General features: G+C 41.1%; 1 protein-coding gene across 20 annotated transcripts in view; it reads left to right on the forward strand.

The window, feature by feature from the left end:
* The window catches only part of fry (microtubule binding protein furry), a 522,947-nt gene that overhangs the window by 102,535 nt on the left and 393,728 nt on the right, over window positions 1-26,684 (forward strand). For all 20 annotated transcript variants that reach the window (XM_073983048.1, XM_073983059.1, XM_073983061.1 and 17 more), the window contains 4 exons: window positions 3,629-4,753; window positions 19,719-19,845; window positions 19,925-20,138; window positions 20,210-20,392. In XM_073983048.1, the coding sequence (XP_073839149.1) occupies window positions 3,629-4,753; window positions 19,719-19,845; window positions 19,925-20,138; window positions 20,210-20,392 (1,649 nt within the window). The remainder of the gene's footprint in view (window positions 1-3,628; window positions 4,754-19,718; window positions 19,846-19,924; window positions 20,139-20,209; window positions 20,393-26,684) is intronic.

Consider the following 26,684-nt stretch of genomic DNA (forward strand, 5'->3'; position numbering starts at 1 on the left):
GTCTGTTTCATATTCCATATCATTCTATGGAAAACTTCAAATTTAAATGGAAGGTGCTTACACCTGAGAAGTTTTTGTAGATTCTGAAACTACAATGCTCATAGATGAGAAATATCAAGAAACAAAAAAATCGCCGGAGGGATTTTCAAATAAATCGCGATTTAAGTTCACATTTGTAGGGGTTCATTAGGTTTTCACGATTTTGCTTGGAAACCGCGAGTCCTATGTATATGAACCTAAGGAATATGTTGTAGCTGTGAAAATTTTCCACAAGATTTACCTTTATGATATTTTCGTAGTTTTTACCGTTTTTGAGATATAGAAGTTCAAATTGAGACAATGCACTGATTGTATCGCCTCCTTATGGAACAATATCATGCTCAGTGTGCCTTAACTAACTTTTGATAAAAACCGCTTACACATGGGAAGATTTCGCGGATTCTAAAACAGCAATGTTCAAAGATAAGAAAAATAAAAAACAGAAAAAATCGCCGGAGGGGTTTTGAAATAAATCGCGATCAAAATTCACAATTTTAGGGTTTTTTTAGGTTTTCACGATTTTGCTTGGAAACCGAAAGTCTTATCGAAATGAGTCTAAAGAAAATGTTGTAGCTGTGAAAATTCTCTACAAGACTGACCTTTAGGTTTTTTCGTAGGTTTTACCATTTTTGATATATAGAGGTTCAGTTCAAATTTTTAGATTTTTATCTTAAGTCTTCAAGATTTTGCTTGGAAACCGCAAGTCGTATCAAAATGGGACTAAAGAAAATTTTGAAGCTGTAAAAATTCTCTACAAGATTGGATGATTTATTTTTTCCTAGGTTGTACCATTTTCAAGATATATAAGTTTAATTTGGGAAATTGCAGTAAAGACTTTGTTTTATAAGGAGGCGATACAGTCAGTGCATTGTCTCAATTTGAACTTCAATATCCCCAAAACGGTAAAACATACGAAAATATCATAAAGGTCAATCTTGTGGAGAATTTTCACAGCTACAACATTTTCTTTATGCCCATTTACATAGGACTCGCGGTTTCCAAGCAAAATCGTGAAAACCTAAAGAACCCCTAAAAATGTGAACATAAATCGCGATTTATTTGAAAATCGGGCAATTTATAGAACACCCCGAGAGTGATTGGGCGAAGAGGAATGTGCAACGCCGTATAAGAAAGAGCCCTCCAAACCGATGAGCGATGTTGCAGACGTCATTCGAAACGCGAAATCATCTAAAGTGCTGAGCACACACAGAATCTCAATGGCAATGCTTAAGATCGCATCACGAATCTTAACTTTTATGAATTTGGTTACATCCAACATCAATGCGTAGCCTTCCTTCATTTGCCAACATCTATTCCTACAGGACCTTTGTATAACTTGTGATCTTAGTCCCTAACTTTTAGCAAACGATTATACAGGACAACCTAGGGACGTCATAGACCGTATCGGGTGCTAACCTTGATTATTTTTGCTATAGGTTAAAAGTCTGTATAGCCGATTTCCATCTGCCACATGGACGGCTGAAATAAATTAATATTGGTCGTTAGCACCCTGATTACGGCCACCAACTACTCCAAGATATTATTGCGGGTTGTTGTTGTAAGAGTGTATTATTATAAGTTTGTATTATTGTATGTTTGTGTGTTCGTTCTTCTGCCCAATCTGGCTCTAGGTCTATCTCCAGTTCCAGGAATGTGGCTGCTTCGGCGGTATGTAACCACAGATGCACTGGTGTTAGATGAGTAGGTTTGGCAGGGCAGCTGAAAAGGTGCAGTGTGTTGTTTAGGCAGATGATTTGCACGATGCGATCGATCTTTGCTCTATAAGAAATTAGGCGACTGCAATATCCCGAGCGTAGTTGGGCCAAAACTACTCTGGTTTGTCATGGCCGCTGACGCTGAGATAGTTGGAGGATATACTTCGAGGAATTTATTCACAATATAGTTGCTTATTCCATTAGCGACTGTGTCCGAGTGAATGCTATTCAAACCTCCCTCTCTAGAACGTAAAGATCCTTCTTGATGTGCCTGGGTGTGTCGCCCATACACACCAGATGGTGATTGGGATGGCTCTCACGGTAATAACAGAGCAATTACTGCAACAAAAGCATCTCATTGTGTTTCTGTACTGGAAGAATCTTTGCCTCCTCATGCAGATGGTCCACTGAAGACATGAATAGGCACCTGTTGCTGTTCTCAGGGCGGTATTCTGAGAAGTTTGAATATTATTCTATTGCGTATCACATAAACTCGCGGCTCAAACTGACACCGCCTAGCTCGCGTTATATGTAGTCAACAAGGTTTTTTTAATGGGCACCCCGAGTGCTGCCGGCTAGGGACTTAAAGGACCTTGTTCCTACTTTTCAGTTGTGGCAGATAGCTCTGGCATGTGAGGACGACGTGAATGTGCTGTCGAATGTGGCCCCTAGAATGTTGGGGCAGTTTGTGGTCGGAATTCTGCAACCATCGACCACAAAATTCAATTCTCTTCCCACCTGGTGAACAGAGTGGCTGTAGATTTAGTGGCGGAAATCTGTATATTTCTCTCTTAGAAAAAGGTGGTAAGATCGGTTAAATAGGAGTTCAGTTTTCACAGATGTCATCAGGGAAGGTACCTCACGCCAGGATCGTGCAATCAACCGCATACGTTATGATCTTGATGTCGTCCGGAGATGGGGGGAAGGGGGGATTACAAGAGAGGTAGAGGTTAAACAGTTCCGAAGATATCAACCCTCCTTGGGGAACTCTCTGTTTTACTCTACGGGGTCTGGACTTCTTGTTCCTGAATTCAACGTACGACTGGCGTTCACATACATATATAATTGATTATCCAACGTTTCAAACATAGCCGGAGGGTTGTCTGCTTAATGTTCTCAAACAGCGTGGAGTGCCTACCAAAAGCTTTTGATAAGTCAAGCGCCACCATCACTGTTCTGTCACACGGCTTATCTTGGTTGAGTCCTCGACAAATATGTGTGGTAACCTTGTGCGGGTTGGGTCCCACCGTGGTACAATGGTATGCAGACCCGCCTTGCACGCTGAAGGTCGTGGGTTCCATTCCCCGGCCAGGTGACATCAAACTTTGCAGCGGTGTCAAAATCACCAACCTTTTCCTGAGTATTTTAGCCATGTAAAACTTCTCTACAAGTGGTGCCTTAGCACACGCCGTTCGGACTCGGCGATAAACAGTAGATCCCATATCATTTAGCTTGATATGAATCGGGGTGCACTCATTTCTATGAGAGAAGTCTCTATTGTCCCATTTGGGATGTTTCTGGAACAGTTATATATAACGTTTTGGGAGTAACCTTCGCCAGCGTATTTAAATCCTCCGCGCAAACCACTGGATTGCCGACAGCCTCTTAAACATTTTTGAAACCTCTTAGAAGGCAATATGTTGGCCTACGGTAGACCATTTGGCATCAGTTTACTTTGTGAATTTTTAGTTTTGATATCTCTAGTAGCTTAACTTGCATGTGCTTAATACAAACTGCGACTGTGAATAGAAAACGTTAATTGACCCGGTTCCAAATCCAACTTCTATGCTTTATTTGTATACATATTTTACTAAAAAAAGTCCCTTCACAAAAATAAAAATAAACAAAAAATGTTATCTTTCTTTTTCTTCCAGTTAATTCTTAATCCCGAACGTATGAGCATTGGCCTGAGAGCCTTTCTTGTGGTAGCCGATTCGTTGCAGCAAAAAGATGGTGAACCGCCCATGCCTCGTACAGTGCCCGTCTTGCCCTCCGGTAATACGTTACGCGTCAAGAAAACCTACATCAATAAAATGCTTACCGATGACACCGCTCGCAGTATTGGTATGTCGACATATTTTCCACATGTACGTCGTGTATTTGTGGATATTTTGCGAGCTCTCGATGTGCACTATGGCCGCCCACTGATGATGACTAATACGCAAAATCAAAACAAAGAACCCGATGAAATGCTTTCAGGCGAACGTAAACCACGCATTGATCTCTTCCGGACTTGTGTTGCAGCTGTGCCACGTCTTATACCCGATACAATGACACCACAAGAATTGGTTGATCTATTGTCCCGGCTTACGGTACACATGGACGAGGAATTGCGTATGCTAACGCATCAATCGTTACAAACATTGGTTATTGATTTTCCGGATTGGCGTCAGGATGTCGTGCACGGTTACACACAGTTTCTGGTGCGCGATGTCACCGACACTTATCCGCAACTATTAGAGAATTGTACACGAATGTTGTTTGTATTCCTGAATATATGGCGTTGTGCCATCAATGTCAATGGTGGCAATGGCAATAATAATATTCTGAAAACACCCACCACTGCTACCAGTTCGATAAACACCAACCAACAAGGTGGTGTTGTCACTCAAGTAGCTGGTGTTACGGCTGCAACAGTTGCAACCAATATTGCTGGTAAAGATACAGCCACAAGCCAATTGTCAAGTGCTAGTAATGTCAAGAGTATTACAAATACCAACTCAAGTGCAACATCCAGTATTACCTCGAGTGGTATGTCGAGTATAACACAAGCTACGGTTATCAATTTAGCTGAGAGTGGCAAGAAAAATGAAATTCCTCTGGCCACCACTTTACACTTTGTTGAGGGATATGCCTTAGTTTTACTCTGCAGTTATCGTCCATATTTGCGGAAACTAGCAGCTATGATATTGAAGGAAGTAAAAAATCTTATGAAAGCATTGGGTATACCGGAAACTGAACCACCGCTGTTAGATGTTATTGATAAGTGTTGTCCACAGGTAAGTGGACGAATAAAAAATAAACTTAAAATGGTATTACTAACAAATTTCTTTGTGCATTTTCCAAGATTATAAATGCATGTATGTATGTACATGCATATGTTGCATCTTAGTCTTGTGCTTATCCAGCATCTAGGAAATGTTGAAGGATTATATTTGAGCACTTTAGCTTTTACTGAGTGTTTATCTATTATGATGCTCTTTTTACATTTGCCAAGACTATAACTATGTTACATGTGTACATGTGCACACATACATTTAGTCTTGTGTTTATCCAACTTGTAGGAAATTTTGATTTTGGGATTGTATTTGAGCACTTTGGTTTCTTTGCTGAGTAGTTTAAGCATTTACTATCTGTACATTAGGTTACATATTTCCATTCTTCCAAATTTACTAGTTTTTGCTGGCTGAAGTTAAATTCTTGAAATGTTGTACAAAAACAAGTAAAAGAATTATCAGTCGGTTTTGCCAACAGACATGTACACTAGGCCGGGGCGATTTGTCCTTCCATGGACAACGAAAATACCTTTGGTTCGTTTGGGTCACTTCATTTTATTATTTTATAACGGTAAAAGTAGTGAAAAACTGTTTTTTTACATTTTCAAATATAAACGGTCATATCTTCTTTTTCACAACGGATTTCTAATGATCGTTTTTCATCTTAAAGGGGTGAATAATATCCTTCGAATAAGCTATTATTTGTTCAAATCGGTATTTCGTATTTCGATAAAAAATTAATGCTCCTGCCCGACGCTGCACAGAGGTTCAGAATCGTTTTTTCCTGGTCAAAATTCTGTAACTTTTGAACGGATAGAGATATATTCATAATTCTTTTTTTGTTCAACAGATAACACAATCAGCTTTCAGACGAATTATAAGCGGTCAAGTTCGGTCTGGTAGTTGCAGAGAAATTCAAGGTCAAAGTTAAACTTTTGAGTTTTTTAACTATTTTTCATAAAAATATGAGTGTTTTTGTGGTTTTTATATCTTCCTATGTATTAAAGACGGTCAAACACCAACAAATAAACAAAATAATTACCAAAAAAAAAAAAAAAATAAAAAAAATCGAAAAAATGACGAAAAAAATTTTTTTCAAAAATTTAAAAAAAAAAAAATTTACAAAAAAATTTAAATTTTTTCAAAAATTAAAAAAAATTTCCTTGGGTTTTAATAAAACTTTTATAACTCGTAAAAAAACGCATATACTCAAAAAAGTTGTAATTTGTGTCAAAAAACTGTAATTCATATGGAAACAGTATAGAAAAACACATATTTTTACACATGTAATTTTAATAAATTGAAAAAAAGTGTTAAACGGACGGAACGGGACGGGTACAAAAGTATATATGGGCTGGAAGAGGAGACTTTCGGGCATCTTTCTGTGAAAACAGAACTTTGTTCCATGTTGTTCCACAAAAGTTCTAATCCACTAAATTTGGAATTTCATAAAATTTAGTACCCGAGGAAAAATAAAATAGATCATGTTGTGTAAACGCTACGGTAATTTACTAAAACGATTTTTAAAGGCCACAATCCTACCTACCTTACAAAAAAACAATGAACACAATAACTGTTACAGTTTCAGAGAAATAGCATCGTCTTTCTCCTGAAATTTGCAAAAATTACGTATTTCCCAAAAATGGGGAAAATGCTCGTCTTTAGGGACACGCCACGCCCACACCTTCCAATATTTGGGCCTAATTTTTTGGTTTCCTTAGTTTCAATATGTTGACTATCGAATCCCAAATAGAAATTAAATATCTTTAAGAACAAAATTTTGATTTTTGGCCAGGAAAATCGATTCCTGAACCATTATGCGCTGTATGTTTCATGTACCAATTAATTTTAAGTTGTTTGTTATTTCTTATAACTATTGTATCCAAATAAGGAAATTTGTTGTCGTTTTCTATTTCGATTGTAAATTTAATGTTCTTATGATAGCTGTTAAAAGATTACAGTGATACTTCAATTGCACTTTCCTTTATAACTACAAATAGATCGTCTATACTATTTTGATAAAAAAGCCGGTTTGGTTGTCAATTTGTTAATACAAGTATCCAGTAAATTTTTATCGAAACATCCGAAAAGAATAATCATAAACACTGCCAAAAATCTTATATATAGAGTCCTCACAATAAGCGATGAAAAATTCCATCAAGAAAACATACTCAAAATCAAGAATATTCTACAGAAAAATAGTTTCCCAAGAAATTTAATAAACAATATTATAAAAGAATATACACAAGAAACACCAAATGAACAAAATATAGAGGAAAAAACCAAAAAAATATATACAAATCCATAGTATATGTAACAAACACATCGGAAAGAGTCGCCAATTCTAAGGTTTTTTCCTTCCACATAAATCGCCCCGGCCTAATGTACGCTCAGCCTGTGTGTATTGAAACGTTCATCTATTGACAATGTGGAATCGATTACCGGCTACGCATCTAAAATTATTTTCCACAATTCTTATGTATTAAGGAGGTTTTTAGATTTTGTGGCCGTTTTTGGACGTATGAACTTGCCGAAAAAATTATATTTTGAATTGAAGCTCAAAAGTGTTGCGGGGAAGGTACTTGAAGAAATGGACCGAAGAGAATGCTATCTTCAAAGTCATGCCTTTCGATAGATATCTCGCCAGTAATTTCTGTTGGCCACAATATAACTTAAAGGTTTTGGACCACTTTGTCAGGAAGCATGGACTTGCCCACGAAAAAACATAATATCGCTGTAAACAGCACCACAAGGTGTAGCATCTGTATAATAATTCAAAGAAAGTTTGAACAGATCCTAAACTGCACTTAAAAATTTTGAAGTTTTGTGGGGGAGGTAGCCTAGAGGAAGACCGATATGGACCATTTTTATACCCTCCACCATAATATGAAGGGTATATTAATTTGTCATTCAGTTTCTAACGCATCGAGATAGAAATTTGCGACCTTATAAAGTATATGTATATCGTCACAATAAATATCCGAAGACGTAACCCACACGCAAATCGAAATTGGTTTTTTTATGGAATCTGATACATGAAGCTAAAATACATGCTTTGGCAAAATTTCAAGCTTTTACGTTTAAAAATAACGATCCTATTCAAGAAATGCCAAAAGACGTAACAGCATACTATAGTTTTCATGAAACACAAAAGGCGTAGCCCGCATTATTTGAAAATTAAACAGCAGTACACGCAACAGCATACGGAAATGTATAATTTCCATGGGGGCGGATCTGTTTGTTTGTGTAAGTTTGTCGAGAAATGTTCTAATCAACCCTTGGTATAACATATGTATGTAAATAATGGCTTGAGATTGGATAAATTCAATTGATTCTAATGATATTCAAATAGGTTCAGAGAAAAAACGCTACTTTTCTGTATTGGTTTACTTATGCAAAAATGCAGGTGATCCTACAGTCTATAAAAATAAAATTTTTGTCAACATTCCATATGTCGCCACTTAGTTTATATTAAAGGTCAAAGACTTTTGATTTCAAAGGCTTTTGTCTGTTTAATGTCAAAGGCTTTTGATATATGTGGAGATGGCGTGCAGCGCTGTTGTGGTGCTGTGCTGTTTACGGAATTCATGCTGATGCTCGGCAGCTTGATATCTATTCCTGATACTAGGGCGGAGTAAGTCCTCAAGGGCCTTTGCTACGGGCGACAAAAGCGAAATCGGCCTGCACGATTCACTTTTGCTGGCATCCTTGTCTGGCTTCCGTAGCGGGACCACCCTGTCCATTTCCAGACTTCGGGAACAATGAGGGTGGCTAGCGACAAGTTGAGAACTTTAGTGAGATACTCCACTCCTGGCTCATGCAGCTGCTTCCAGCATTAGGTTAGGTTAGGTTGAAAAGAGGGGCGAGTACTCGCCACATGTCCTGGTGGACATACACATAAGCCATGAAGTAGGCCTGTTGTGCGCTCTAGTCTAAGTTTTTTTTTTGAAGAAGGGGACTCTACTATAAATTAATTAAGGAACTCTGTTCCCTTAACAAAATCCCGTAATTGTTTTAGGTCGTCTACAATTACCTGATTAAGATCTGGTATTGTATCGTTCCCTAAAAACTGGGATCTGATGTTTGCGAAAGCGGGGCATTGGCAGAGAAAATGCTCCAATGTTTCATCATCCTCTCCGCATGCCCTGCATACGCTGTTGTCTGCACAATTAATTTTATGCAGATGAGCTTGTAAACCCAGGTGACCTGTAAAAACACCTGTAAGTCTACTCAACACTGCTTTACCTAGCAGTAATAGGTTTTTTGTTTTTTCCTCATTTGGGTCTCCCCATAGGATTTTTGTGGTTTTCCCTAATTCCTCTCTATTCCATAGGGATAAGTGGGCATTTTTTGCCCAATTTTTTAACTCTAGCCGAGACGCATATAGTGGCTTTGCGTTCGCCAAGTTTACGGTTGCTAATTCCCTTCCCTTTTTTGCCAGAGAACTTGCAATCTCATTACCTCTATTCCCCGCATGTCCCGGTACCCATATTATACGCACCGTGCCATGCTGAGTATAGCTGTTGATCGAATTTATACAATCCAAGACTGTTTGTGATTTTACTGTCTTGGATGTTATTGCTTTGATTGAAGTTTTACTGTCCATAAGGACGTTTACAGTAGTTGGCCTCGTGTTGGCATTATGCCAGTTCAGACACTCTGTGATCGCTCGGATCTCCGCTTGATGGACCGTATTGTGATCCGGCAAACGAAGAGATATTTCGGTCTCTGGTTCTTCAATAAAGAGACTCAGTCCCGTTCTCCCACCTAGCACTGAGCCGTCTGTATAACAACAGTTTCCAGTCGGCATTTGTGCTAGATTTCCGCCGATCCACGAGTCTCTGTCTGGAATTAATGTCTCGCATGAGGCAGCTACAAAAGTTTCAGGTATACGGTCCGATACAATGTTATCCATTGACTCTCCCGTTGTTACCTGTAGAATGTTTTGATGGTATGTTACGTGGTCCTTACTGATCCACTCGTCCATCGCTTTAAGTCGAATAGCTGCGACAGCCGCTTCATACCTTATCTGGATTTCTATTGGGTGTATAATGCCCTCGTTGATGTTGTCCTCATTGCGCCGCTTACACTTAGAGAGCACATTCGTTGGACTTTCTGTAGTATTTTAATATTACACTTTTTATCCATAGCTGTCCACCAGACTACTGAAGCGTATGTTAGAATAGGTCTAACTACGCTTTTGTATAGTCAGTGTGTCATCTTAGGATTAAGACCCCACTTGGCGCCTATAGCCCTTCTACAGGTTGACCAACATCTATGAGCTTTATTGGCTCTTTCTTGAATATGGTCTTTCTATTTAAGTTTCCTGTCCAGAATTACTCCCAGATATTTGACTTTATTGGAAATATTGATCGTCTTGTTTAGGAAAACTGGTTCTTCAAAGTGTCCCAGTTTTGTTTTCCTAGTAAACAGACATATTTCCGTTTTTTTCCGGGTTTACATTAAGACTTCTTGGTCTAGCCCAGTTGTACGCTAGTTTTAGGGCTGATTCAGCTCTTCTGCATAGCAAGTTTGGATTCTTACCCCTCAGAAGTATTATAACGTCGTCTGCATAACAGACTGGGTCAAATCCCTCATCGGTTAAAGTCCTTAATAGGCTATTTATGGTAGTGACCCATAGGAGTGGGGATAAAATCCCCCCCTGTGGCGTACCCTGACCAACTTTGTCCTTTATTTTTACGTCAAGTAGCCCGCAGCTTATCCATCTATTCCTTAGCATGTGGCTTATCCAGTCCCTAAGGGCCCGATTCACCTGAAACTTATCTAAGGATTGGATAAGGGTTTCGGTGCTGACGTTGTTGAAAGCACCCTCGATATCAATGCATACCGCTAGTGTATACATCTTCCTGTCGAATGCGGTTTCCACTGATCTACCTTTAACGTATGCATGTTGTTTGTATTTAAGCATATCGTTTGGAATCTTGCTCTTAATCATGGTGTCGACTATTCGTTCCATGGTTTTAAGCAGGAAGGATGTTAGGCTTATCGGACGATAAGACTTAGGAATTGCGTAACTTGCCTTCCCAGGTTTGGGGATAAATACTACCCTCGCCTCCTGCCAGGCTTTAGGGGTATACGCAAGTTTTAAGCATGCGTTAAAAATTCCAGATAGTTTGGGCGCAATGAAGTCCATCTCTTTCTGGAGTAAGGCCGGAAATATCTCATCCGGCCCCGCTGCTTTGAAGAGTTTGAAGCTCTTGATGGCATCCTTTACCATCGCTTCATCAATTGTTGGTGCTTCCTCTGTAACACATTCCCTCATTACCGTCAACCCTGCGTGCGTCGCAGTGTTCGGCGGGAAATGTGTATTCATCAAAAGCCCCAGCGTGTCCTCGATTGTTTCCATCTTATTTCCCATATCATTCACCATGATCTCGGTTTGTGTATGGGTTTTCGATAGAAACTTTTTTCTTTTGGATACATAATTTACGCTGTCTACCTGTTCACAGAAAAGTTTCCAGGAATTGCGCTTTGCTGTTCTAGTCATTTTGTTGTATTCTTTAAGTTTTGTGTGATAGTTGTCCCAGAATACAGCTAATTTCTTTCGTCGAGCTCTGTTGTAAATCCTTCGGACCTCTTTGCCTTTGTTATGAATTTCTCCTGTCATCCAGGGGTTTTCGTAGGCAGATTTCCTCTCTCGAAGGGGACAACTTTCTTCGAATGACTTTACTAAGACCTCCGTTATAATGTTGACATTTCTGTCTATATCTTCCGTGCTTAGGCATTCATATCTATCGTGCCCTAGCCTGTCTTTTATTAGTTTCCCAAATTTTATCCAATTGGTTTTGGATTTATTTCGGAAACTTATAGGTTTCGGCGGTGGCCGTGTTAGTTCAAATCTTATATAACGATGATCCGAGAAGGAGTGCTCTTCCGAGACCCTCCAATTCTGCACCTCGTTTATAAGATTTTCGGAACATATTGTTATATCTAATACCTCTTCCCTAATCTTGTTAACAAAGGTGGCTTTATTACCTATGTTAAGGGTTATTAGGTCGTTAGTATTCAAGAAATCTAAAAGGGCTTGGCCCCTTTTGTTAGTATTAGTACTACCCCACGCAAAGTGGTGTGAGTTAGCATCGCTACCTACTAGTACTTCGTTACCTGTTTGTTTTGCTTTCCTCACCAACCGCTGCAGCTCCGACGTAGGTGGTAGTGTCGGCGAGTCGAACGGTAAATATACTGACGCAAGGCATATATTTCCATTCCCCAGCTTCAGCACAGTTGCGTCCGATGTTGACAACTCTGGAGAGAAAAGAAAACTCAAGTTTTTGTGACATATTATACAGGTTCTCGGTCGAGACCCCGTATTTGCATAAAACAGTTGGTAGTTTATATGGTTTAGTCCAGAGACCTTGATCTGAATAGTCCAAGGTTCCTGGATCAAGCCAATATGGATTTTACCTGTATTGATTTTCTCCATCAGGGCCATGGTTGCCGTCTCGCTCCGATGGAGGTTTATCTGGATGACCTCAATCATTGGTCCTCCAGTAAACGGGCTTCTTGAGAGTCGGTGATTACGGCATTGACTCCCTTTTCATTGTTGCTGGAAGGTAAAACCTCTTCGCTTTTTTGTTTGGCTTCCTCGCTTTCGCCGATTACCGCCTTTCCTGTTTTGAAGCGGACAGCGTTGGAGATGTAGAAAGCCCTGCCCTTAGTCTTTGTCAGACTAGCCATGGAGAGATGGTCAATTCCGACCAAAAGGAGAGTTCCGTCCTCCTGCTCCTCCCTGTGGAAGACCTCCCATCTCTTCACGTCTAAGTCCTTGTTTTGACGACCAAAGACTTCGAGCATGCGTTCCGTCTCGAACTTGCTGCCCCATCCTCTGACGAATACTGAAGTTTTTGTTAGTTGAGGAATTTGGTCTTTCCTCACCAACTTTAGTTTGCCGTTTTCCCATGGAGGTATTATGCTGCTGATAATATCCTTGAGGGCGGCAACGTTTGCATGCTGGGCAAATTGGAACACCATCACGTCCCCTTTGACCCCACTGCTGATAATTTGAATTGGATCACCTCCAATCATTATGTGATCCAATATATTATTGTTGACCATTACCTCAATTGCTGGAAGATGGTCTTTGGTGTTCATGATCCCTGTGGGAGCATCCTGCGATATAGCCTTTTTGCTTGCCCGTTGCTTCCTGCACTTGCGTCGTTGAGCACCAGACCGCTGCTTTTTGTGTGTTGTGAGCTTTGCAATGCTGTCGCTCACTTCGTCTACCATCTTGTGGACCTCCTCCTTTTCTGGGATTTCCATGACGGTTATATTATTTTTGCTTTCGCTATCGGATTTGGAGTCTGAGTCGCTACCTGTATCTGAAGGCTGGGTCGAGCATGAACTTCCCCTTAGCTTCTCAGTCTCTTCCTCCCTGTATCTGCCCTTAGGCTGTGTGCTTGTCGCATTACCTTCGACCACAGGTGCCAAGGCACCCACACCTGTGGGAGAGATTTGCTCACGATCGCATGATGACGACGGGGTGTGACTCGTGGGCAGATCAACATCACCCGCCGGTACTGGGTTTATTAGGCCCTGCACCGTAACTCTTTCGCTTTGTCCAACTTTCTTCATATTGTGTTTTTTGTTTTAGGGGAACACCCCCATAGTCAGTTTTTTGTCCGCGGGGAAAATAAATTTCCCTGAGGCAGGTGATCGTACTAATCCGTTCCGGAACAGGTTTACTCACAAATGAATTCCCTAGATCTAGAACAAGGGTGACGTAGGGGATGGAAGATACCAAGGAACGGTCCTGACCGGTTTTAACATGGCAAAGCCCAGGATTTATCTTGGTCCCTCTTTCATCCCAAGTGGACACTGACCTCCCCGTGGTGTCACCTGGGGAACTGCCTTTAACACCCGTTAAAGGTAGTGAGCTAACATGTGCCGCGCGTTCACCCATAAGAACGTTAAAAACTTGGGTTTGGGCGTCGGGTTAGTAACCCTCCCCTAGAAAAAACAGCCTACTATGAAAAAACGAAAGAAAAGAAAAACAAACCCCTCTAAAGTTGACGAACCCCGCAAACGTTTTAAGGACCATGATCTGCGAATCTGCACCTGGAATGTTCGCACTCTTTATAGAGAAGGTGCAGTCTTCGCATTGGCAGACGTACTTGAAAAGTACAAGACCGATATTACTGCCATACAGGAAATACGATGGATTGGGAAAGGCGTCACAACAACACCTAAAGGTGACGCACTGTATTATAGCTGCCATGACGTAAAGCATGAGTTTGGTTGTGGATTCGTAGTTAGTCGGAGACTAAAACATCTTGTATCCAGCTTCACTCCAGTGAATGAAAGACTTGCTGCAATTCGAATAAAAGCTAAATTCTTCAACATCAGCTTTATTTGCGCTCATGCTCCCACTGAAGAAAAGGATGAACAGACCAAAGATATATTTTACGAGCGCTTAGAAGAAACATATGACCGTTGCCCTGCCCATGACATTAAAATCATTCTAGGCGATTTTAATGCCAAAATTGGAAAGGAGAATATCTTTGGCCCAACAGTCGGGAAATTCAGTCTCCACAGTGAAACATCTGACAATGGTATGAGACTGATAGACTTTGCAGCTGCAAAAAACATGGTAGTTAGCAGTACCAGATTTAATCATCTCGATATTCATAAGGGCACCTGGCTGTCTCCAGATCAGAAAACAAGAAACCAAATTGATCATGTTGTGATAGATGGAAGACATTCATCGAGCGTGTTGGATGTACGATCGTTCCGAGGCGCAAACATTGATTCGGACCACTACCTTGTTGCAGCAAAGGTACGCACCCGCTTAAACGTAGCAAACAAAGTACGAACAGACACAACACGAAAGTTAGACATCGGTAAGCTGCAATCACAACAGATAGCCACAGCATATTCCACTCAACTAGCCCAATTGCTTAATCAAAGCCCTCCTCATCCCGATAACATATCAGCGCAATGGCAAAGCATTGCCCACTCCATGCAAACAGCCGCAAAATCCATACTTGGATACCAGAGACCTCCACCAAGGAATCCATGGTATGATGAGGAGTGTCGTGCTGCCACCGAAGAGAAAAATGCGGCATATAAGGCTACTTTACAATCCGTAGCAACGCGTAGCGCACGAGAGAGATACAGGGAGAAAAGGAGAGAGGAGAAACGTCTTTTCCGCAGGAAAAAGAGAGAGATGGAAAAGCGGGAGTGTGAAAAAATCGAGATGTACAGGAGCCAGAATGAAGTCCGAAAATTCTACCAAAGAGTCAAGCATCAAACTGATGGCTTTGGTACAGGCACATCCTCCTGTAGAGACCAGCAAGGTAATTTGGTAACTGATACAGATAGTGTACTCAGGATATGGAAAGAACATTTTTCAAATCTGTTGGTATCCAATAGCAGCGAAGACGACGAAGATACCACAGTCCCAATCCCAGAAGATGGTATTGAATGTATACCGCCCAGCCAAGATGAGGTAAAGACAGCAATAAATCGGCTGAAGAATAATAAGGCAGCAGGGGCCGATGGCTTACCAGCCGAGCTGTTCAAAACCGGAGGCGACACGCTGATAAGGTGTATTCATCAGCTAGTTAGCACCATCTGGCAGGAAGAACGAGTACCCGACGATTGGAACCTGAGTATCCTGTGCCCCGTCCACAAGAAGGGAGATAAGACTGTATGCTCTAACTATAGGGGCATAAGTCTACTCCCTATTGCCTACAAGATCGTGTCAGGGATATTGTGCGAACGACTAAAGCCAATGGTCAACGAGATTATTGGACCATACCAATGCGGCTTTAGACCTGGCAAGTCCACCATTGACCAGATATTTACCCTGCGGCAAATCCTGGAGAAGACCCAAGAGATGCAGATCGACACCTACCACCTTTTTGTCGATTATAAAGCAGCCTTCGACAGTCCGCTGCGCTCAAAGGTATTCCAAGCCATGTCTGAATTTGGTATTCCCGCAAAGCTCATCCGGCTTTGTAAAATGACTTTAACTGACACGAGGTCCTCAGTTAAAATAGGAAAGAACCTCTCCGAAGAGTTTGGTACCAAAAGAGGTTTCAGACAAGGAGACAGCCTTTCGTGTGACCTCTTCAACATCCTGCTAGAAAAGGTTATACGAGAGGCAAACGTCAAAAGAAGTGGCACAATCTACACCAATAGTCACATGTTACTTGCTTATGCTGATGATATAGACATCATGGGTCGATCAGTAAAAGAAGTAACTGATACCTTTATAAAAGTCGAAGGAGAATCTGCTAAAGTGGGTCTGGCGGTAAACGGTGAGAAGACCAAGTTGATGGTGTCGACGCGCAATGCGACCATTGAGCTCGGACCGACTGTGGAAGTTGGTTCCTATAATATTGAGGTAGTAAAAGACTTCGTCTACCTCGGCACCTCCGTCAACACAACAAACGACATCAGTTGTGAAATAAAAAGAAGAATTGTATTGGCCAACAGATGCTACTTTGGATTAAGTAAGCAGTTTAAAAACAAAGCCACATCTCGTCAAACAAAAATAACGCTCTACAAAACACTGATACTACCCGTGCTGATGTATGGCTCCGAAGCCTGGGTACTTGCGCAAGCAGACATGGCAGTGCTTGGTGTGTTTGAGAGAAAAATTCTTCGAAAGATCTACGGACCAATCTGCGTTGACGGTGAATATCGACGTCGCATGAACCACGAGCTGTATCTGCTATACAACGACATCAATATTGTTAAACGTATCGAGATGCAGCGATTGCGTTGGCTAGGCCATATCAAAAGAATGAGCGATGATGAACCCACTAAAAAGGCGTATGAATACATGCCACATGGCGGTGCACGCAGAATTGGCAGGCCAAGGAATAGATGGCGCAAACAAGTGGATGATGAGATGACAAGGCGCGGTATTCCAGAGAGCAAAGCAACAAATAGAGAGGAATGGAGATCTCTTCTTAGTTCGGCCTATAGAACAAATGTTCTGTAATGGGCCAGCTAAGTAAGTAAGTAAGATCTAGAACAAATTAGTACGGTCATCCGCCTCCCCCTATCCGCCGGTGGGGACGCGCCCGGTAGGAGAACTGACAAACAACCTCGGGAACTGACAAACACCCTCGGGCTTCCAGCATTAACATGGAGATTCCATCAGGGCCCAGGGCTTTGGATGATTTAGCGTTCCTGATGGCATTCGCAAGATCATCCATTGTAAACTGTGGTGGTTCATCCTCGGCAGGAAGAGATTTGATGCGACGTAGTACTCTCCTCTTCGCCCTGTCACTCTCGGGGGGCTCGACAAACTGTCGATTGAAATAACTTGCGCACCTCTTCGGGTCAGTCAACGTAACGTAGCCAAACGTGACTGAGGTCATATCTTCCATACTTCCCGGGTTCGAGAGTGACTTAACCTTCAAATGATTTAACCACTTGTTCCGCTTATGCTCGCCGACCAGCCTGTTAACTTCCGGTGTCAGCTCCCTGACTCTGGGATTATTGGGGTTGGCTCGGCGAAGCTCATCACGCTCATTTGCTAATCCCGTCGCCTCTGCTGCGAGCGGCTGCAGCAGTGATGATGTCTTGGAACGTCCTTTCTGCTACCACAAACATCAGAAAGATTGGACAGTTCTCTGAAGCGGTGATTGGTGAACTCTCTGAAACTCAGCCAATCAGCATTCCTGTGATTGACGAACGTGCGGCGTTCAGAGATGTTGAAATCGGGTGGTCTGCTAATGGAGACAATTATGGGGAGATGATATGATCCAAGGGAAATGACGGGTTGCCATGTAACGTCGTTCATCAGATCAGATGACACGATATTTATGTCTGCGACACTCTCCTCTAATTCTGGTAGGGGCGTCCTCATTGACCTTGTAAAACGTCAGCTCAGCCTGCGCTGTACCTCTCTGGTCGTTTCCGAGGGCCGAATGCCACATCTCATGGTGCGCAAAGTCCCCCAGGACCAGACGATTATGACCATCTGAATGTATTGTATTGGACAGACTGGTGCAATAGGAAGGCCAATCCCCCACCTCCACTTCTGGTGCGATTCTTCCTTAACACGTTGTAACCATCACAACGTTGTAAGCTACAGTTGTTGTTGAGCTTGGTTTCTTGCACCGCCGCGACCTTGATGTTCTTCCGACTCATGAAATCTACTATTTCTTCGATCTTACCTCGGAGTTCATTGCAATTAAATTGTAAAAGGATGCCTTTTCTGGGATTGGGATAACAACGGCTGGTGTTAAATGCTGCGTGTGCGGTTGCTGTCGAGGGGACTGCGGGGGAGTTTCGTAATCTGACTACGAGGGAGTTTTGTAATCTGACTACGACGGAGTTTCGTAATCTGACGACGACTCACTGGGGCTGCATTCACGCATCATAACATCTATTGCATCTCACCGAAGGTTGGATATGGGTGAAGATGCGGATGTGGCAAACTGATCACAAATAAAGTGGTCTTGGGTTTTCCTTCATCTCGGCACGGACCAAACGAATTCGGAGCAGGCATTCCGGGATATGCTGCTCCAAACACAGAAAAAACGAAACAAATACAAACACATGTACATTGAGGTGGCATCCGGTGGCCAGAACGCTAATGTTGTGTGGTTCCGGGTCAATCCGGTACGAAAGAACCTGCTGCCGTGGGATTGATTTAAATATCATCTAATACACTTGAAATTATAAGTAGCTAGTCGACCCGGTCCGTATTGCTCGCCCTTGAAACAGTTTTACGTTACCTTTTCTTAAGTCAATTATATTTTTCTTGCATCGCTAATTAATCGGGAAATGCAAGTGACTATAAATAAAAAATCTTCAGAAATGTTGGTGTCGATATGCAATTTTAACATACTCCCAAAGAAGTGATCTGATGGCTTGAGGCATACATTTATTTCATCTACTGGAATAGTTTAACTGGAAGTGTTTGTCTGAAATCTAAACGTGACTTGTTTCTTAAATTCTCAAGAATCTATCTAAAGCTACCATATGATAATTTCTATTTAATATTACATGTGTGCCCTTCATTCAAATGAATATCCTCGGAGATTCAAGAACCATTGCCTGGTAAATTAATTTTCTAACCGATACGTTCGTCAGTTGTGCCAAAATAGCTTTTTTTTAAAGAGGGAGGTTCCCAGATACCTCAGAAATTATACCAAATATTTAACTTATTTTCACCACTGGTCATCCCTATATATACAGTATAGCCTCGATAATCCGGACTCAGTTATACAATCAATATGAAATTAACTATCTGAATCTGTCGAGTGATTTTTCTACCATTTACCATCTGATTGGTGAGGAAGTCCCTTGGGACCATTTAATGTATTCCAAGGATATTTTACCTAGAAATGTTTAAAACATTTAAAGCGTTGGGAATAATAGCTTAGTTATACCCTCAGCCCTTAGGCTAGAAAGGGTATATACACTTTGATACGACCAAAAATGTGTTTCATCGAAATAACGGTTATGGACCCCAAGTATGTTTGGACGAAATTCGTTTCAGACAATTTGTCCTTCCGTCTGTCTGGCTGGTGTGCACGATAACTATCGAATGGATCAACCGATTCGAACCAAATTTTGGGTATTTTTAGTTGGTTGCTGTAGCGGTTGCTCAGCACAGCTGACTGATACTTTCTTACTTGTTTTGAATATCATTATGTCTTGTCTTCCCTTTGACATCTCAATAGCTTTCAGTACTGAAACTATTTCTTCTCAGAATACATTGCAATTAGCTTGTTTGAATGTCTGACGTACACTAAATATGGAAATGGATTACATTCCTCAATATGAAAAAAGTCTTCCTTTGCCCTTTCACATTGCTCTATAAATGATTTTTCAAATTCATGAAATTGCAATTTAATATTCACAAAGCCACTTTGAATTGGCTCCTTCTCATGCTATACACATTCACCTATTGAACAAACTCTAATGCCCTCCCTCGGTAACTATGTTTATCTCCATTTTTCAATTGAATTGCATTTCGTTTTAGGTTTTGGATAAATGTCTACCACATCTACCTCAAACTGAAAAGACTGCTTTACTAAATGCTACACAAATCGATTTACAATGGATTGTGGAACGTTCGAGCGGCGTGTGGTTGGGTGGTCTTACCGATGGTAAATATGATTGATAATATGTTTCCAAAATTGTTTCCAATGTAAACCAATTCTGCTTCATGTGTGTTTTTGCATTAAGATAATTCCAAATCATCAACATCCACATTGAATCTATCACAGTCGAGTGGTAACTCCCCACAGGCACAACAACAACAATTTGATCCGTGGTCGGTGTGCCTATTCGGATTCCTGGAAAGAGATCGTATATTGCAAAAGTGTCCATCGGTAGTGGCACAAGCTTGGCCCATATGTTATGCACGCCTAACAACATTGTATAGCGTAATAGATCCAACGTAAGTTTATCGTTGTAAACACCTGCATAGTTTAAAATTTAATTATAATCTCTTTATTTGTTATTTACTAGGCCGGTCAGTGATAATCGAGCCTCATTGTTGCGTTCATCAGCCCCAACAAAACGTGTGCCCACCGAAAGTCAAAAGGATCTCTATTTGCGTATATGGCGCAATCAAGTGGCAATGGCAATGCGTTTGGTACCCCAAATACTAAGTGTAGCTATACGTTGTGCCTCACCTGATTTAAGTTTAAGGTAAGTTAAGCTCATTCAAATTGAATTAAAATCGTGTTTATACCCTACACCACAATTCGGTCCAATGTTGTAGGCTATTTTTTGTTTAATTGCAAAAGAAGCAAAGATAGGCGAATTATTTTCCTTACTTTCCTAAGATATTTTTATTTATATTGAGGGTAGCCTTTTGGCTAGAAAACTTTGATACGACAAAAAATGTGCCCCACCGAAATAACGGTTTTAGACCCCAAGTATATTTGTATGAAATTCGTTTCAGACCATTTGGAGTTGATTTAGCCATATCCGTCCGTCTGTCTGGCTGGTGCACACGATAACTCTCGAACGGATGAACCGATTCGAACCAAATTTTGGGTATCGTAATATTTTGTTCAAACTTAGTTTATGTTTGAAGATCCACTACTTCGGGTACCTCGGCCACAAAACTTTTCTGCAAAATGGTGTGGACGATAACCCTCGCACAGTGGTTCAGAATCGTTTTTTTCTGGTCAAAATTCTGTAACTTTTGAACGGATAGAGATATATTCATAATTCTTTTTTTTGTTAGACAGATAACACAATCAGCTTTCAGACGAATTATAAGCGGTCATGTTCGGTCTGGTAGTTCCAGTGAAATTTTTTTTAAACTATTTTTCATCAAAATATGAGTGTTTTTGTGGTTTTTATATCTTCTATGTATTAAAGATGGTCAAATACCAACAAATAAACAAAAAAATTGCCACAAAAAGCTAAAAAAATTTTCAAAAAAAAAAAAAAAAAATCGACAAAAATTTTTTTCAAAAATTTGTAAAAAAAATTTGTGCCTCGAAGGGAGCAATCGATTTGATCCAAACTTTACACATCGTATTATTCATTCCAGATATAGATCGGGTTCGTATATGGACTATATCGGCCCACACCTTCGGGTAACTCTCACACAAAATTCGAATAAAGTAAAGTTTAAGAGCTTACGAATGTATAATTGTTTTCTTGGGCAACTCCATACTTATTGAGATATTGGCCTAAAAGCTCCAAGAAACCCTGACGGCACCAACTACTATGGCAAATCCGCAAGATAAATCTCGCAGGGGATTTCTGATTGGTGCAGTCCTTGCATTTCGTATTATTTCATCAAGTCATGTATCAGTTTGGAATATGGACTATATCGGTCGGTCCACTCTTTCGGGTATCTCCCACACAAAATTCGAATAAAGTGGAGTTTAAGAGCTCCTCGTACAATTTTCTTCCGGAGTAATCAATACTTCCTGAGATAATGTCCCAAAAGCTCCAAAACCTGCCGGCACATACTGAAATGGCTATTGTAGCTCTAAAACTTTTTCAAAAATTTCTTCCAAACATAGTCCCGATTTACATTAGGCGATTTTCCGTAAATTATCTCGTTCTCTTTTCGACTTGTCTCTTGTGATTACACAGGCAATTCTGTTTCGGCAAGTTTTATTTTCAAAACATTGAAAAAAAAATGAAAAATATAAAAGGAATTGCATGAAAATTGCAGGTATGAGCAATTTTTTTCCATTTCCACTCCCCTAACGTGTCTCCTACAAACTGAGACTTGCCGCAAGTAAACTTGCCTAATGTAAATGGGACATAGTTAAACGTAATTTAATATTTCGAGTCCTTTATGATGAGGTTTGGTTACTAAAAATGTTTGGTATATGTAAATCATTTGGTGTAGCATTGGTTCAAACGAAGTCGTGAAAGATCAGCATTGGAACCCACGCAAAGTAAGTCGTGAAAAATCCGATCTTTTCATCAGCATTTGATCTAACACGGCATATTGACCTGTTATTACTTCTACCGAAATTTAATTTCGGACTTACTAAGAGAGATTAGGAATAGCGTTACGTGATTTAATAAAACAGATCAGTTTTACATCTCGACACTTAGGTTCTTTGTGGCAGACCCAACTATCTTTATCAGAGAAAGACTTGACGAGTTCTCCAATGAAATGACACAACGGCCGTTTTACACGGTCATATGTTTGTAGGAATACGTACGCACTGTGAACCCGTATGTGTATTACAAAGTCCGCATCCGGAAAAAATACATTTGAATTCAAGTATAAATTTATATTCGCTGACGGTCCCAGATTTATTAGTGCAGGATTTAAGTGGTTTAAGATCCGTTTGCCGATGTAATCACTACCTTTTAAGCCAACCTGATAACCAAACACTTGTTGTAACAGCCTTTGGCTCTATCTCCTGGTAATGTAATGTGGCTGTTTTGATTGGTGAGCTACTTCAGTTAGTTGAGCAGGTTTGCGCACCTCTGCGGATCAGTTAGTCGCCAAACGTGATTGAGGTCAAATCTTTCTTCTTCCCAGGGTTCGCGAGTGACTTAACCGTTGTCCACAATTCACTTATTCTGACTTCAATGTTGCAACTCTTTAGATGATTTATCATATGTTAACTTCCACCATCAGCCCAGTTACTCTGGGGTCAACGGGGTTGTCACAACGAAATTCATTACGCTCATTTTCTTAACATTTTCTCGGAACATCCTCTCTGCTATCCCAACAGTCTTCGCATTGGCAGACGTACTTGAAAAGTACAAGACCGATATTACTGCCATACAGGAAATACGATGGATTGGGAAAGGCGTCACAACAACACCTAAACGTGACGCACTGTATTATAGCTGCCATGAAACGTAGCAAACAAAGTACGAACAGACACAACACGAAAGTTAGACATCGGTAAGCTGCAATCACAACAGATAGCCACAGCATATTCCACTCAACTAGCCCAATTGCTTAATCAAAGCACTCCTCATCCCGATAACATATCAGCGCAATGGCAAAGCATTGCCCACTCCATGCAAACAGCCGCAAAATCCATACTTGGATACCAGAGACCTCCACCAAGGAATCCATGGTATGATCAGGAGTCTCGTGCTGCCACCGAAGAGAAAAATGCGGCATATAGGGCTACTTTACAATCCGTAGCAACGCGTAGCGCACGAGAGAGATACAGGGAGAAAAGGAGAGAGGAGAAACGTCTTTTCCGCAGGAAAGAGAGAGAGATGGAAAAGCGGGAGTGTGAAAAAATCGAGATGTACAGGAGCCAGAATGAAGTCCGAAAAGGCAAGGTAATTTGGTAACTGATACAGATAGTGTACTCAGGATATGGAAAGAACATTTTTAAAATCTGTTGGGATCCAATAGCAGCGAAGACGACGAAGATACCACAGTCCCAGAAGATGGTATTGAATGTATACCGCCCAGCCAAGATGAGGTAAAGACAGCAATAAATCGGCTGAAGAATAATAAGGCAGCAGGTGCCTATGGCTTACCAGCCGAGCTGTTCAAAACCGGAGGCGACACGCTGATAAGGTGTATGCATCAGCTAGTTAGCACCATCTGGCAGGAGGAACGAGTACCCGACGATTGGAACCTGAGTATCCTGTGCCCCGCCCACAAGAAGGAAGATAAGACTGTATGCTCTAACTATAGGGGCATAAGTCTACTCCCTATTGCCTACAAGATCGTGTCAGGGATATTGTGCGAACGACTAAAGCCTACGGTCAACGAAATAATTGGACCATACCAATGCGGCTTTAGACCTGGCAAGGCCACCATTGACCAGATATTTACCCTGCGGCAAATCCTGGAGAAGACCCAAGAGATGCAGATCCACAACTCCACCTTTTTGTCGATTATAAAGCAGCCTTCGACAGCCCGCTGCGTTCAAAGGTATTCCAAGCCATGTCTAAATTTGGTATCCCCGCAAAGCTCATCCGGCTTTGCAAAATGACTTTAACTGACACGAGGTCCTCAGTTAAAATAGGAAAGAACGTCTCCGAAGAGTTTGGTACCAAAAGAGGTTTCAGACAAGGAGACAGTCTTTCGTGTGACCTCTTCAACATCCTGCTAGAAAAGGTTATACGAGAGGCAAACGTCAAAAGAAGTGGCACAATCTACACCAATAGTCACATGTTACTTGCTTATGCTGATGATATAGACATCATGGACCGATCAGTAAAAGAAGTAACTGATACCTTTATAAAGGTCGAAGGAGAATCTGCTAAAGTGGGTCTGGTGTCGACGCGCAATGCGTCCATTGAGCTCGGACCGACTGTGGAAGTTGGTTCCTATAATATTGAGGTAGTAAAAGACTTCGTCTACCTCGGCACCTCCGTAAACACAACAAACGACATCAGTTGTGCTTGGTGTGTTTGAGAGAAAAATTCTTCGATAGATCTACGGACCAATCTGCGTTGACGGTGAATATCGACGTCGCATGAACCACGAGCTGTATCTGCTATACAACGACATCAATATTGTTAAACGTATCGAGATGCAGCGATTGCGTTGGCTAGGCCATATCATAAGAATGAGCGATGATGAACCCGCTAAAAAGGCGTATAAATACGGACCGCTTGGTGGTGCACGCAGAATTGGCAGGCCAAGGAATAGATGGCGCAAACAAGTGTATGATGAGATGACAAGGCGCGGTATTCCAGAGTGCGAAGCAACAAATAGAGAGGAATGGAGATCTCTTCTTAGTTCGGCCTATAGAACAAATGTTCTGTAATGGGCCAGCTAAGTAAGTAAGTAAGGTGATTAATGAACTCTCTTAAAGTAGGTGAATTAGGTTTCCCATGATAGATGAAAATGCAGCGTTCAGAGAAAGACTTATGGGGAGATGGTCACGATGGTTATATCTGGCGAACTGTGACACTCCCCGCTAAGTCTGATAAGGGCGTCCTCATGGGCCGTGCAAAACGTAAAGCTATTAATCTTTTCGACCTTCTGGCCATTGCTGAGGACCGAATTCCCCACCTCATTATGAGCATTAAAATCCTCTTACACCAGTTCGATATGACATTTCAAAAGCGGGCTAATGTTGAATATATAACATGGAGTACAGCTATTTAGAGACGGGATGTATACGTTAAGCAACTCAGTCTACCTCGGCTGTTCCACACCTGACTGTTACCCCCAATGTATGGGATGGGATGCTTGATAGTGTACTAGAATATCCAGGGGTTGAATATTCAGTATAAGATTCATTGTTGAATGAGGGCTGCTTTTTACGCGATAGCTGTTTATGGCATCTGCATTTGAGTGAAAACTATCCACATTGGCTTTATAGAGTTGCTGATCTAGGTATTCTCTCAAATTCCGTTTGACATTTCTCTCTAAATCACGAAGATCCTTCCTGACATGCCTGGTGATTAGGATAGCGCTCAGGCCAACACCCGAGCAAGTACTGCAACGAGAGCAAGCAAAATTGTCTTGCAATTTTCTAGACTCTCGCCAAAATCTCGTATGGTACGCCCCTTTGACATCTTTATTACCACTGGAAGGTAGCCGTACCGTCCCACGCATTTTGACATACAATATGAGATATCCATGAATTGTCCTGATGACGTAATTCTAGTTTAAAGTACTCAATATACACAATTTTTAAAAAAGTCTGTTATGGGTCTTCTTATGTTCCAAGGTATATATTCACGATGAATATAGCAGCAACTGTTTAGATCGAGAACACGGCATCCTCTAAACAAACTCATGTTTAAACAAGTAAGAAAAGTGTTAAGTTCTGTCTGGCCAAACTTTTTATACCCTCCACCACAAATTTCAGCCATTTCGGTGGATTAATGTGGCCACAACCTTCAAAATACCGAAATTCTGAAGGTACCGTTCTATGGGGGCTATATGATGGCGTGGACCTATACCTACAAATTTCTGGGGGAAAGTTTTATACGCCTAAAGAAGACTAAATACCAAATTTCAGCCATCTCGATGTGATAATGAGGCTAAAACGTTCAAAATATCGAAAATCGGGAGATAATGTAATGGGGGCTATGGACCTATATAAACATTTTATGGTAGAAATGTTTCTTAGCCTCTGGAAACACAAAATACAAAGTGACAACCGATTCTTTGGTCAAATGGGTCTAATACATTCAAAATATATTAAAATGACGCGTACTTTATAAGGGGCCTTATGTGGGGGCTATACCAAAACGTGGACCTATATAACCCAACTTTGGTAGGAATGTTTTCTGGCCTCTGAAGACACGAAATACCAAATTACAACCAATTCTGTGGTAAAATGGGCCAAATATCTTAAAAATTCCTTAAAACGACGACGCGTCACGTATCATTTTGTATGGGGGCTATACGAAAGCGTGGACCTACATAGCCCGCTTTCAATACCAAAAGTCCTACGTAAATATAACATATTTTCCCAAAATTTCATCAACCTACGTCAATCCGTTCGGACGCTAGAGTGATTTCCACAGACGGACAGAGGGACGGACATGGCTATATCGATGCAGAATTGCACCC

This window comes from Musca autumnalis, unplaced genomic scaffold (assembly GCF_047663935.1).
Source record: "Musca autumnalis isolate F117 unplaced genomic scaffold, ASM4766393v1 scaffold_4, whole genome shotgun sequence".
In the NCBI taxonomy this organism is placed as follows: domain Eukaryota; kingdom Metazoa; phylum Arthropoda; class Insecta; order Diptera; family Muscidae; genus Musca; species Musca autumnalis.